This window comes from Schistocerca nitens, chromosome 4 (genome assembly GCF_023898315.1).
Source record: "Schistocerca nitens isolate TAMUIC-IGC-003100 chromosome 4, iqSchNite1.1, whole genome shotgun sequence".
Taxonomy (NCBI): Eukaryota; Metazoa; Arthropoda; class Insecta; order Orthoptera; family Acrididae; genus Schistocerca; species Schistocerca nitens.
In genome coordinates, this window is record NC_064617.1 from 142,823,751 (window position 1) to 142,837,808 (window position 14,058).

Genomic DNA, 14,058 nt, shown 5'->3' on the forward strand with positions numbered 1-14,058 from the left:
ATATGTTTATGTGTACCCTTGTGGCTCTGTGTTTTTCCCATCTCTTTGTGTTCACCTGATAAGATAAATTTTGTAGAATTTTTTCCTTCTAGTACAGAGGCGCATTCACTATGATGAGGGATACTGTTATTCTCAAACCTAATCTCTGGTTTTGTACCACGTTCTTTACGTTAGTCAGATGTTCAGACATTATTTCTTCTGTTATGTTTTCTTTTAGTATTCATGTGTCAAGCAAATGTTTCGATTGATAATTTTATTTCTCATATATTTACTTATGTCATAATTCCTGTAACACTCATGTGTATGCTTGTTTCTATTTTTTTGTAAAGCCTGTATTACTACAAATTTTATTTGTATCATAGTGTTCTTTACTATAATGATGTTTTCTTTACATTTGTAATTGCATTTTTATGATGTAAAATTGTAATTGTATAGGCACCAGTTCTCTAAGTTAGGTAAATAATATGGATTCCACATTTGTCTGTTGATCATACTAAATGTATCAATTCTCAGAGATTATATGACTGTGTTATTGCTTGTATGGGTGCTGATAATTCAGCAAGGGACTGGTTAACAACATTGCTGGTTGTAAGGATATTGCAAAAAAAAAAAAATTTGTGAGTGCACAAGTGGTGGCTCAAGGACTTGCAATATCCATCAATACTGCCTACACAGTGGTGGCTGATGGATTTCTATATCATCTTCAAGGCTCTTCAGTTGTGGTTGTGCACCCACACAGTCGCAGTGAATGGCTGCTGGCCGTCTCTACCAGGACTACCGTGGGTCTGCACCCATAATCTCTACTAAGGCTGCAGTGTGTCTGCTCTGTGGTGACCCAACAATTCTACCAATACCCTTCAAGACTTCGACTGATATCGCTGTGGGTCTGCTCTGTTGTGTCCCATTACTAATCTTACCATACCACTTCAAAACTTCATGTCAAGAGTCAGCAGTGTGTTTCTGTGGGTGGAACAACACTACTTCTTCAAGACTGCATGGTTGTGCACTGCTTACTTGTGCATTTTCATATAGTGCTCAGCGTTTGTGCGTAAAACTGCCATAGACTTCTCCCCTGATGAATTATTAAGACTGTCTTCAGGGACGGTGAGAAGAATTATTACTTTATTGAACAACATCATATTACTTGACATTTGTGTGCGTCTGCTCTATTTGATATTGTTAATATAAACATTTTAACAACCTAGTCTTGGCCACTGCCCAGAACACTTCGTAAATTTTTTTTAGGGGAGCATGGGGTGTATGTAACAAGCCTTTTTGTATGTCGACTGCGCTATAGACTGTGTTAATATCGCTGACGGCGCACTGCGTCCTTAGTAAGAGATTCTGAGGTTGGGTGGACTAGCCGTTGGCGAGTGGATAGGGAACTGTATGGACATGATCATCTTAGTGGAGATCCTGTGTTCGTAGGACATGCGTTGTAAAGTGAGATGAAATGATGTGTTTATAAGATAATACGTGAGGAAATGTATGATGATGGATGTCTGGTTAATAATGTTTGGGCAGTGGAATTATTGACAACTACATAATGTTTTGGAACTGGATGTCACTTGAATAAGGTAAAATTTTATAAATACATTGTTCGCTCTTCAGCAAAATCTTTGTTTCGCCAACCATATGCCTCCTAGTGGTAAGAGCCTATAGCAATTAGAATGTATTTATCTTGCTAGCTGTAGTTACTTCTTGCTGTAATTCGTGTTATGAAGATTTTCTGGGAGGCAAGGGACTTATGAAAAAGAATGGGGTTTGCACTATTGGGTTTCGTGACTGAAATGAGTTTAGGCAATTAATAGCGTTGGAGGTAGTTTCATACCTCTTTAATTTCATAATTTTTGGATTTCTATTACTGTTAGGATTTCTTGCCATTCAGTGCCATCCTTTGTGTTAATTACTGAAAGTCGTGTTGTCGACGTATAGGAGTCATACTGCGTTGGGCTTGATTATTGTGAGTAATAAATGAATAGGTTAAGGTGTTTCATAATAATAATCAAAGAGGTAGTTTCAATTTGTTTTAGAGACAACAATACTCAGTTAGCAACGATTTCAAAATTTCATAGTAAACATAATTTCCAGGTACAACGAATTAGATTCCAGACTTTTCTATTACTGTAACCGATATTTACGGTGACATATACTCATTTATAAAACCTTTTTCTTGCTTTTATAGTATTTATTTTCCATATGGAAAACATTGGTTTACAGAGAAAAAATAAATGCTTTAGTCAAAAGTCTTACATCGATAATTTGTCTTTTAATAGATAAAAACATACAGAATTGAAGGTCCATATGTAACCAAAGTCAATATACAAGTCATGTAATCTCAGATAGTTCATACACAGACTTTTGTACACTTGAGAATGGCCTCTGCATTTTTTGTTCTGTCACAAGTAACAGACAACTTTTCCCAATCGGAAATATTAGAGTGTGCAGTATGATGAAGATTTGACTGACACATAACTACTAAGGCTGAGTCATGTATACACAATGATTTTTTTCCGATGAATATTTTCAGCCATTTATATATACATACTTTCTGGTGGGGGAAAGGAAATGTAACAATTAAATGAATAAATAAGAATGAAGACACTCTGCAGCAGAGTGTGCGCTGATATGAAACTTGCTGGCGAATTAAAACTGTGTGCCGGACTGAGACTCGAATTCGAGTTTGAGTCTCGGTCCGGCAGATAGTTTTAATGCGTCAGAAAGTTTTAGAATGATGACATTTGTTGATGAAAATTTTTGCTTATATAACGAGGTCAGTGCATACAAGTGCTGTCTTTCCTAAATTTAGAACACAGACGAAAGTTCTTTCCATATAGGGAAACGAGTACATATTACTAAGCATTTTTCAAAGTGAATGCGCACTGAATTTGCACTCTCGAGTCAACATAAAAAATTTAAGCACTAAAAAATAAGTAGAGAGCTGTTTTTCATTGAGTAGTAGCTTTGAATTACTACGGCATCGATTGCTGGACTTTGTGAAGTTTTTCAACGTGAAGAGGAAGAAGTTTCTTTGTTAAGAAAATGAATGTGATCAACTTTGAATATGTGATAAATATTAAACTGTCCCGTGTTTTCATAACATTACAACCCCTGGACCCTCTAGGAGCAACTTCGATTATACCTTACTTCTCATACATAATTTGTATTTGTTTTACAGACCTTCCTTACTTTTACATTTCTAAGCTCATAACATTACGTCTCTTAAGTTTTAAATTCAATAAACTGGAAATAAGATGTTTCAGGTTTAAAAAGAAGATGAATTTCATTCTGTAAGTAATGAAATCACAGCTTGTGGGATTTGAGAAGCTCCATTTCTGTAACGCCAAGGAACAAATGTCGTAGGACTTCTGAAAGCATTTATGAGTACTCAGAAACACACAATATATCTGAACTGTATATTACAACGAATTAACTTAGTCCACTTAAACGAAGTCATACATGCACACAAACTATATGACAGCACATCTGAGTTCAACGTACTTTTACATTCAACTGCAATGAGCAAGAAAATGTAACATTTGTTTCTCGAGCTTCAGATATACACATAAATACGCACACAGACATACACAAACATTTCGTATAATTATTTACATCTCCCAGTTTGTTTTGCCTTTCTTATGTTTTGCCTTTCTTTTATTTTCACTTGCTATACACTCATGTCATAAACATGTATTATTAATCTGCTATGTACACATCAGCTTGAATGCTTAAGCTCTTCGTTTCATAAAGGCGTAATTTTTGTGAAAGGAACTGGAATATATACAAATCATTCCATTGAAATCCTAATTCAAGTGCGACATAATGTGAGAATTTATATATTCTTCGGCGCACAGAATTTTAATAATCCATAACAGAAATACCAAACATCAATTTAAACAATAAAGTCTAATGTTCTTTAGACTGCCTCACACTAATAGTTCTATATAACGACATTAATATTATAACTTGATTTAGATATGTCTGAATCAAAATTCTGAACAGCTGGATGTATAACCCAGAATAATATCGTTAATCACATTGTCCAAAAACGTAGCTTTCAAAAGCTCTTCTTTGAATATTTCAAGCAATAATGACAGCTGGACAATCAGTGAACACCCAGTTTAGTTTCTGAAATGGTAATAAATGAACAAAGCATATGTGACAAGACGTGTCGATGACCATACATATAAACCGGCGCCAATGTGGCCTCAGTTGAGCTGACTTGGTCAGTGAACATGTGGTTAGCACCTGCTTTTACCACTCTGTTCCGCCGCTTGCGGCAGGTGGTTATATCTGCCTGTGCTTGTTTCAGTCAGTCTGTTTTTTTTCGATGGAGAAGTGAATACACACGTGGTAACTGTCGTGATGGTGCAGCTTTGGTCGCCTCAGTGTTATTTTTTGCCGTGCCTTGTACACGGAGTTGCGGTGTACTCAACGCCCCTATGGTAGAAATTGCAGTTTCGTCTGTCGACTAAAAAGCTGTTCACGATGTTTGCCGATATATTTTGGGGAGTCAGGGAACCACACCAATGTGCTGTCCTTATGAGCAGTAGCAGCGTGAAAAACTTTTTAGATCCGACACTGCTGGCGACGTATCACTGGCACCCTGCTGACCCTACTGCAGAATTTGTCAGCGAGTTTATGTTAGTTCTTGGAGTCACGTTGTGCTCAGGGACATTCTGTTGTAAATCACTCTTTCATCTGATTGCCAACAACTGATTATGATGCCAGCCAGAAGCCTTCTGGGCACCGATCAGAACGTTGTCTTCCTGACAGTGATTTTTAGGGCGAACACTACTGTCAGTCCTTTATTGGTGATTTGCAGGGTGTCCAAAATAAATCTGGCTCAGAAAATGTTTCATGAACCTTATGGCAGGCAAACCATGTATGTCATCCGCAGCGGACTATGTAATTTGGGGTGCCTACCTCAACGTGCATGAATTGTCTTGAGGGTCAGTTTTATTTTTCCGGCTCTGTAGACTCTGAGTTGCACCATTGGTGGCCTAACTTCCTCACAACGACTTCTGAGTCGTCCTGGTGCCCTACCTTCCTCACAACGACTTCTGAGTTGTCCTGTACTTGGCTGAGGAAGTGAAAGGAGGACCACACTGAATTCATGCAAAGGCTGGTAACGAAGGTGCTGCTTACGGCAACGCTTTATCGGGAGAAATGTACAGTGTAACCGGGCACACAGGCGAATGCTGTACATGGAAGCCGTAAAGTGATAGTTCCTATTGTACCACTGATTTGTAGTAGGAATGAACTAGTTTTGGGCATCATACACGCAGAATGGTACTAGGCTCTTCAGTTTTCGGGTTGTATCACATTGTACAGACCGCTGATGTCGCTGTTGCTATTGAAGTTAATATATAGTCCAAGCTGCGCGTTTTCTAAAGGATAGCCGTGGTCTCTGGATGGTGTGAGGAAACGTGTTACCAGGTGGTACTCCATGATGACATCATTTACTGGAAGGTGACACCGACGCGTGTTGTTTCTGACGCTGCTAGTTTTCAGTGGAAGAGTGCACAATGACTGGCTCAACTCCGTGTGACGTCACGATGTTGACCGCGGTCGAGGTTGCAGCCGCCGCTGCAGCAGCTGTTCGGTGCGGGACTCGGTGGCGCCTGGTCGACCTGCCTGGCGCCTTGGGTCTCTTGGACGGCTGCCGCTGCTGCAGCTGCCCTGTTGGGGGGAGGAAGGCGTACTCTGGCTGAGCCGTCTGCTGATATCACATCCTGAAAGACGGCCGCTGCTGCTGCTGCTGCTGGTGCTGTTGTTGCTGTTCGGTGGGAGGGAACGTGTAGTCTGGGCGCAGGTTGGAGAAGTCGACGTAGACAGGTCTGCGGCCCAGGGCGCCCTCCAGGTGCTTCGAGATGGTCGCGAACGACGGCCGGTCGTCCGCGTTGTGCGACCAGCACATCATCATCAGCGAGTACCTGCCGACAGCGACGTCACGGTGTGTACTCATACAAGACGCACTTTCCGCTTTAAATCACACAGGCTATGCACATTCCAGAAAACATTACATGACACTTATAAAATGGCTCTGAGCACTATGGGACTCAACTGCTGAGGTCATTAGTCCCCTAGAACTTAGAACTAGTTAAACCTAACTAACCTAAGGACATCACAAACATCCATGCCCGAGGCAGGATTCGAACCTGCGACCGTAGCGATCTTGCGGTTCCAGACTGCAGCGCCTTTAACCGCACGGCCACTTCGGCCGGCCCATGACACTTATAATCAATATTCAGTCGACAGGGGGATTCAATAATATATAAGAAACTATCAGTCTCGATTGCGGTAATGAAACCAACCATTACCTAGGTTTCAACCCAAATAATTGAGACTTCTTCAGAAGATATACCTGAATCTATAATGTGTCTAAGAGGGCATGGTCTAGAAATGAAACTGAAACAGCCTGAATAGGCGTAGTCACATTTTAAAAAAGCGGCACATAAGTACTAAGTCAACACCAAGAGCGCTGCAGTCATAGACTGTGCGGCTGGTCCCGGCGGAGGTACGAGTCCTCCCTCGGGCATGGGTGTGTGTGTTTGTCCTTAGGATGATTTAGGTTAAGTAGTGTGTAAGCTTACGGACTGATGACCTGTGTAGTTAAGTCCCATAAGATTTCACACACATTTGAACATTTTGAACAACACCAAGACTTAAGCTCTGCCGTCACCATGGACCCCATTAGGTGAGCCTCGGGATCTCACGTGAAACCAAGCAGGACTAGATAACGCGATGCAAATCAGCATGGCGGGGAACATTGCGCATGTCTGACTGAGACCACGACTGTCAAAGATAAAAGACCAACGCAGTAATATCTTAAGACAAATATCTTATAGAAATGTAGAAAATCTTATACATAAACCCTGTGCACCAGGTTATGACTAAAGTGTAACAAACTATGCATGGATTTATATAAGTTCGAACACACTACCCCGACTTACACTATTAGGATATATCGGCCATTTCACAACGCACCCATCGTTATTTTATGTCCTATGCCATCTTTCATTAAAACGATGGGTCCGTTACGCAGAATTCGTTGTGAAAGGGCCGATATATTCTAATATTGTAAGTCCGGGTAGTGTGTTCGAACTTACATAAATCCATGCATAGTTTGTTACATTGGTGCAGAGGCTTCATGGTTCAAATTGTTCTGAGCACTATGGGAGTTAACTCCTGAGGTCATCAGTCCCCTAGAACTTAGAACTACAGGGTTATTACAAATGACTGAAGCGATTTCACAGCTCTACAATAACTTTATTACTTGAGATATTTTCACAATGCTTTGCACACACATACAAAAACTCAAAAAGTTTTTTTTAGGCATTCACAAACGTTCGATATGTGCCCCTTTAGTGATTCGGCAGACATCAAGCCGATAATCAAGTTCCTCCCACACTCGGCGCAGCATGTCCCCATCAATGAGTTCGAAAGCATCGTTGATGCGAGCTCGCAGTTCTGGCACGTTTCTTGGTAGAGGAGGTTTAAACACTGAATCTTTCACATAACCCCACAGAAAGAAATCGCATGGGGTTAAGTCGGGAGAGCGTGGAGGCCATGACATGAATTGCTGATCATGATCTCCACCATTACCGATCCATCGGTTTTCCAATCTCCTGTTTAAGAAATGCCGAACATCATGATGGAAGTGCGGTGGAGCACCATCCTGTTGAAAGATGAAGTCGGCGCTGTCGGTCTCCAGTTGTGGCATGAGCCAATTTTCCAGCATGCCCGCGGGCTACGCGTGAAACTTACACGCACGCGTTCATCCGTTTCTTCGGTCACTGCCGACCGACCCGTTGATTTCCCCTTACAGAGGCATCCAGAAGCTTTAAACTGCGCATACCATCGCCGAATGGAGTTAGCAGTTGGTGGATCTTTGTTGAAATTCGTCCTGAAGTGTCGTTGCACTGTTATGACTGACTGATGTGAGTGCATTTCAAGCACGACATACGCTTTCTCGGCTCCTGTCGCCATTTTGTCTCACTGCGCTCTCGAGCGGTCTGGTGGTAGAAACCTGAAGTGCGGCTTCAGCCGAACAAAACTTTATGAGTTTTTCTACGTATCTGTAGTGTGTCGTGACCATATGTCAATGAATGGAGCTACAGTGAATTTATGAAATCGCTTCAATCATTTGTAAGAGCCCTGTACTTAAACCTACCAAACCTAAGGACATAACAGACATCCATGCCCGAGGCAGGATTCGAACCTGCGACAGTAGCGGTCGCGGGGTTCCAGACTGTAGCGCCTAGAACCGCTCGGCCACCCCGGCTGGCGCAGAGGCTTTATGTTTAAGATTTTCAACATTTCTATAAGTTATTTGTTTTAAGATATTACTGCGTTGGTCTTTTATCTTTGATAGCCATGGCCTCAGACATGCGGAATGTTCCCCGCCATGTTGACTTGCAGCGCGTTATCTAGTCCTACTTAGTTTCACGTGAGATCCCGAGGCCCACCGCACGGCATCCATGGAGACGAGGCGCACGCCAGAGCTTACGTAAAGTCTTGGTGTTGACTTAGTACTTAAGTACAGCATTTTTAAAATGTCACTACGCCTATGCAGGCTGTTTTAGTTTTATTTCTAGACCATGCTCTCTTAGACATATTATAGATTCAGGTATATCTTCTGAAGAAGTCTCAATTATTACCGCAATCGAGGCTGATAGTTTCTTATATATTAGATTATCACGATTGCTGACTGTGCTGCAATGCTGAAACTACAAGGATTTAATAATATACATCCAGTTTCATAAAGCTATCTTTTCTATATCTATATAAACGATTTAGGAGACAATCTGAGCAGCCCCTTTAAATTGTTTGCAGATGATTCAGTCATTTACCGTCTTGTAAAGTCATCAGATCATCAAAACAAACTGGAAAATGATTTATACAATAGGGCTTTATAATGGGAAAAGTTGCAATTGACCCCAAATAAAGAAAAGTGTGAAGTCATCCATATGAAATCTGTTTCGGTTACACAACAAATCAGAGAAATTAAAGGCTGTCAGTTCAAATAAATACCTGGGAATCACAATTACGAACAAGTGACACTGGAGCGGTTGCATAGATAATGTTGTGGAGAAGGCAAACCAAGCACTGCGTTGTATTGGCAGAGCAATTGGAAGGTGCAACATACTTACTAAAGAGATTCTCACATTATTCTGCTAGAACACTGCTCAGCTCTGTGACAACCTTACCAGATAGGATTGGAGGATGTCCACAGAAGAGCTGCTCGTTTTGTATTATGGCGAAATAGGGAAGAGACATGGGGATCGTTAGGAAAGCCCAGGAAAGTGTAATAGGTTCGTTATTATTCTGTACATAACACAGACTTGCCCTTTCCATCTTAAAAACCGGCAGGCAGCTAGAGCCCTCAAAATCACGTGGGAAGAAACATCACTAGAACACTGTACGTATCCCAAATACCTAGCGGTCACCCTTGACCGTGTATTAACATGTAAGAGGCACTGCCTACATTCCAAGAAAAAAGTAGCAGCTAACAGGCACAACGTATGGAGCACACGCCAACACTATGAGAAACTCTTCCCTTGCATTGTGTTACTCTGCCGGAGAATACGCAATCCCAGTGTGGTTCAATTCTTGCCATGGCAAAACAGTAGATGTCGCTGTTAATGATACTTGTCGTATCATCACTGGGTGCCTGAAGCTTACTCCTCTGGATAAACTGTACAGCCTAGCGGGAATTACACCCCCAGACATCCGCCGAGATGTAGCAGCAAAAAGTGAGAATAAAAGATCAGAAATTTCCGAAGCTCACCCCCCCCCCATATGGCTATCAACCAGCAAACCCACGACTAAAATCCAGAAAATGCTTCCTCAGATCTACCGAGGGTCTAGCTGGGGCACCACGGCAATGCTGATTCGAACTACGGCGTGCAACGCTTACCAGTACTGTGGGATGGATTACACCAAGCGAAAGACTACCACCCGGCTACACAGAGAATTCGAGTACATGGTGATCCCTCAACAGACTACGTTCGGGTGTCACGAGATGTAAGAGCAATCTAAATGGGGTGTCCTAGAGGAATGGCCACTCTGTGTGGAGCTACGCAGACGACCTTCCACCTGCTCCAGTGTACCCAAAGTCCAGCAACATGCACAACAGAGGACCCGCTACATGCAATGCCAAATCCAACAGAGGTCGCTAACTTCAGGGCGGCAAAAGTGTAAATAATTGTCTTGTAAATATATATACACGTACGACATGTAAATACTGTACATCATTTTATACATCGTAAATCCTTGGGTAACAGAAGAGATACTGAATTTAATTTATGAAAGGAAAAAATACAAAAAGGCAGTAAATGAAGCAGGCAAAAAAGAATACAAACGTCTCAAAAATGAGATCGACAGGAAGTGCAAAATGGCTAAGCAGGGATGGCTAGAGGACAAATGTAAGGATGTAGAGGCTTATCTCACTAGGGGTAAGATAGATACTGCCTACAGGAAAATTAAAGAGACCTTTGGAGAAAAGAGAACCACTTGTATGAATATCAAGAGCTCAGATGGAAATCCAGTTATAAGCAAAGAAGGGAAAGCAGAAAGGTGGAAGGAGTATATAGAGGGTCTATACAAGGGCGATGTACTTGAGGACAATATTATGGAAATGGAAGAGGGTGTAGATGAAAATGAAATGGGAGATATGATACTGCGTGAAGAGTTTGACAGAGCACTGAAAGACCTGAGTCGAAACGAGGCCCCGGGAGTACACAACATTCCATTAGAACTACTGACAGCCTTGGGAGAGCCGGTCCTGACAAAACCCTACCATCTGGTGAGCAAGATATATGAGACAGGCGAAATACCCTCAGACTTCAAGAAGAATATAATAATTCCAATCCCAAATAAAGCAGGTGTTGACAGATGTGAAAATTACTGAACTATCAGTTTAATAAGTCACGGTTGCAAAATACTAACGCGAATTCTTTACAGACGAATGGAAAAACTAGTAGAAGCCGACGTCGGGGAAGATCAGCTTGGATTCCGTAGAAATATCGGAATACGTGAGGCAATACTGACCCTACGACTTATCTTAGAAGCTAGATTAAGGAAAGGCAAACCCACGTTTCTAGCATTTGTAGACTTAGAGAAAGCTTTTGACAATATTGATTGGAATACTCTCTTCCAAATTCTGAAGGTGGCTGGGGTAAAATACAGGGAGCGAAAGGCTATTTACAATTAATACAGAAACCAGAAGGCAGTTATGAGAGTCGAGGGACATGAAAGGGAAGCAGTGGTTGGGAAGGCAGTGTGACAGGGTTGTAGCCTCTCCCCGATGTTTTTCAATCTGTATATTGAGCAAGCAGTGAAGGAAACGGAAGGAAAATTCGGAGTAGGTATTAAAATCCATGGAGAAGAAATAAAAAGTTTGAGGTTCGCCGATGACATTGTAATTCTGTCAGAGGCAGCAAAGGACTTGGAAGAGCAGCTGAACGGAATGGATAGTGTCTTGAAAGAAGGATATAAGATGAACATCAACAAAAGCAAAACGAGGATAATGGAATGTAGTCGAATTAAGTTAGGTGACGCTGAGGGAATTAGATTACGAAATGAGACACTTAAAGTAGTAAAGGAGTTTTGCTATTTGGGGAGCAAAATAACTGATGATGGTCAAAGTAGAGAGGATATAAAATGTAGACTGGCAATGGCAAGGAAAGCGTTTTTGAAGAAGAGAAATTTGTTAACATCGAGTATAGATTTAAGTGTCAGGAAGTCGTTTCTGAAAATATTTGTATGGAGTGTAGCCATGTATGGAAGTGAAACATGGACGATAAACAGTTTGGACAATAAGAGAATAGAAGCTTTTGAAATGTGGTGCTACAGAATAATGCTGAAGATTAGATGAGTAGATCACATAACTAATGAGGAGGTATTGAATAGGATTGGGGAGAAGAAAATTTGTGGTACAACTTGACTAGAAGAAGGGATCGGTTGGTAGGACATGTTCTGAGGCATCAAGGGATCACCAACTTAGTATTGGAGGGCATCGTGGAGGGTAAAAATCGTAGAGGGAGACCAAGAAATGAATACAGTAAACAGATTCAGAAGGATGTAGGTTGCAGTAGTTACTGGGAGATGAAGAAGCTTGCACAGGATAGAGTAACATGGAGAGCTGTATCAAACCAGTCTCAGGACTGAAGACCACAACAACAACAACAACAAATGCTTCTGACACGAATAAAATAAATAAATCTACATAAACAAATGACTTGGCGGTCACGGTGGGCACCAGTATGCGGTTGTTTCCTGATGATGCTGTGATGTACGGTAAGGTATCGAAGTTGAGTGACTGTAGGAGAATACAAGATGACTTATCACAATTTCTAGTTGGTGTGATGAATGGCTGTTAGCTCTAACTGTAGAAAAATGTATGTTAATGCGGATGAGTAGGAAAAGCAAACCCGTAATGTTCGGAGACAGAATTAATAGTGCCCTGCTTGACAAAGTTGCGTCGTTCAAATATCTGGGCGTAACGTTGCAAAGCGATATGAAATGGAACGATAATGTGAGGACTGCGGGAGGAAAGGCGGATGGTCGACTCCGGTTTATTGGCAGAATGCTAGGAAAGTATGGTTCATCTGTAAATGCTGCTGGATTTGTTACTGGTAGGTTCGAACAACACGTAAGTATTGCGGAGATGCTTGAAGAATTCAAATAGGAATCCTTGGATGGAAGGCGATGTTCTCATTGAAAATCAATGATGAGAGAATTCAGAGGACCGGCGTTTGAAGTTCACTGCAAAATGATTCTGTTGCTTCTAATATGCGCTGCGCATGAATATGAGAAGTTAGGGCTCATACGGAGACCTATGGCGTAACGAAAGAATTGGTGTGCATTTTTTATCGATTTGATGCGTCTTTCTCGGATAATTCTATATAAATCAGAGTTCTTCCCCAATTTTACATTTTTCTCGACTTCAGCGCCATCTATCAATGGTTTAAAAAAAATGTTTCAGACAAAACGTGATTGCTTTTTTGTGGAGAATCCGAATCTGCCATAAAAAATCGGTGTTTCCATTTAAGATTTAAAAGTTGCCTCCTGCCCCAGTCAAGGCGGCGGGGACTGGAGGTCACGTGTAGCATCATTTGATGACCCTCTTTGATCTTATGAACTTGTCTTACCAACTATTTTTACCCGATGTATAGTTTTCGACATAATCTCATCCGAAACTTCAGATGGACCACCCTGTACCTAGTTAAGTAACTCCACCACCGCTCCAACATAAAACTGTCTTGCAAGTTGTGCACTGGTCGTTGATGTTGCTTATATGTTTATTACTTGCATATGCTGAAAATTGTAGGCAATAATTTCTTCCGTTTTTGGTAATGATATGGTGCTATTTCTCAATCCTTCTTGTGTAATACTGCCGTACCCGCTGCACTGTCCCTTGGTTCGGACCTGTTTGGTTTGTGGGATGTAGTTAGTGATCAGTATCGAGCTTAATGAACTGGCCCACATAAGGTTTGTTACACGCAGAAGTGGGTCATCTACTCTGTGAGTTGTCTTTTATCCATTTGTGTTGATGTAATCTTTTCTATGTGTCTTTTGTCCTTTACCTTTCAGGCGTTGGTTGACAATCCAATTGGCCCCTTGTGAATGGCCTGAGTGAATGTTGTCGTCCATTTTTGATTCAGTTTGCTCACTGGGATTGCAGCATTTGATTCGCGAATATTCGAAACGTCGCCTCTTACACTATTAACAGTAGTCGTGATTGGACTCGAAAGGCGTGTTGGTAAGTTGACGGTACACACTAGATTCGAGTGTCGAGGTTGGAATTTCAAGTTGTGGAACAATATATGCGTGATTTGCTGACTCAGTTTGGGTTTCACGCTCTTATTTAATTGTAATGATTTATTGTTAGATTGAATCTGAATGCTACTAACGAGTGTTTGTTGGCGAAGTGCTTCAGTAAGGTTCTTGACTCGTGGCTCTGTCTGTATAGGTTATGGGTTCTGTTTTCATTCGCAAGGTGTCATCCCGTATGACGGGGTTTATTCGTTGTGCTTTTGCTTTGCGGCGAAA

The 14,058-nt window shown here is 41.5% G+C and overlaps 1 protein-coding gene across 1 annotated transcript in view; it reads right to left on the reverse strand.

The window, feature by feature from the left end:
- Window positions 1–2,217: 2,217 nt before the first annotated feature.
- LOC126252171 (uncharacterized) overlaps window positions 2,218–14,058 on the reverse strand; it is a 306,249-nt gene continuing 294,408 nt past the window's right edge. Inside the window, exon 18 of the mRNA XM_049953039.1 lies at window positions 2,218–5,936. Coding sequence (XP_049808996.1) covers window positions 5,729–5,936 — 208 coding nt within the window. The 3' untranslated portion in view covers window positions 2,218–5,728. The remainder of the gene's footprint in view (window positions 5,937–14,058) is intronic.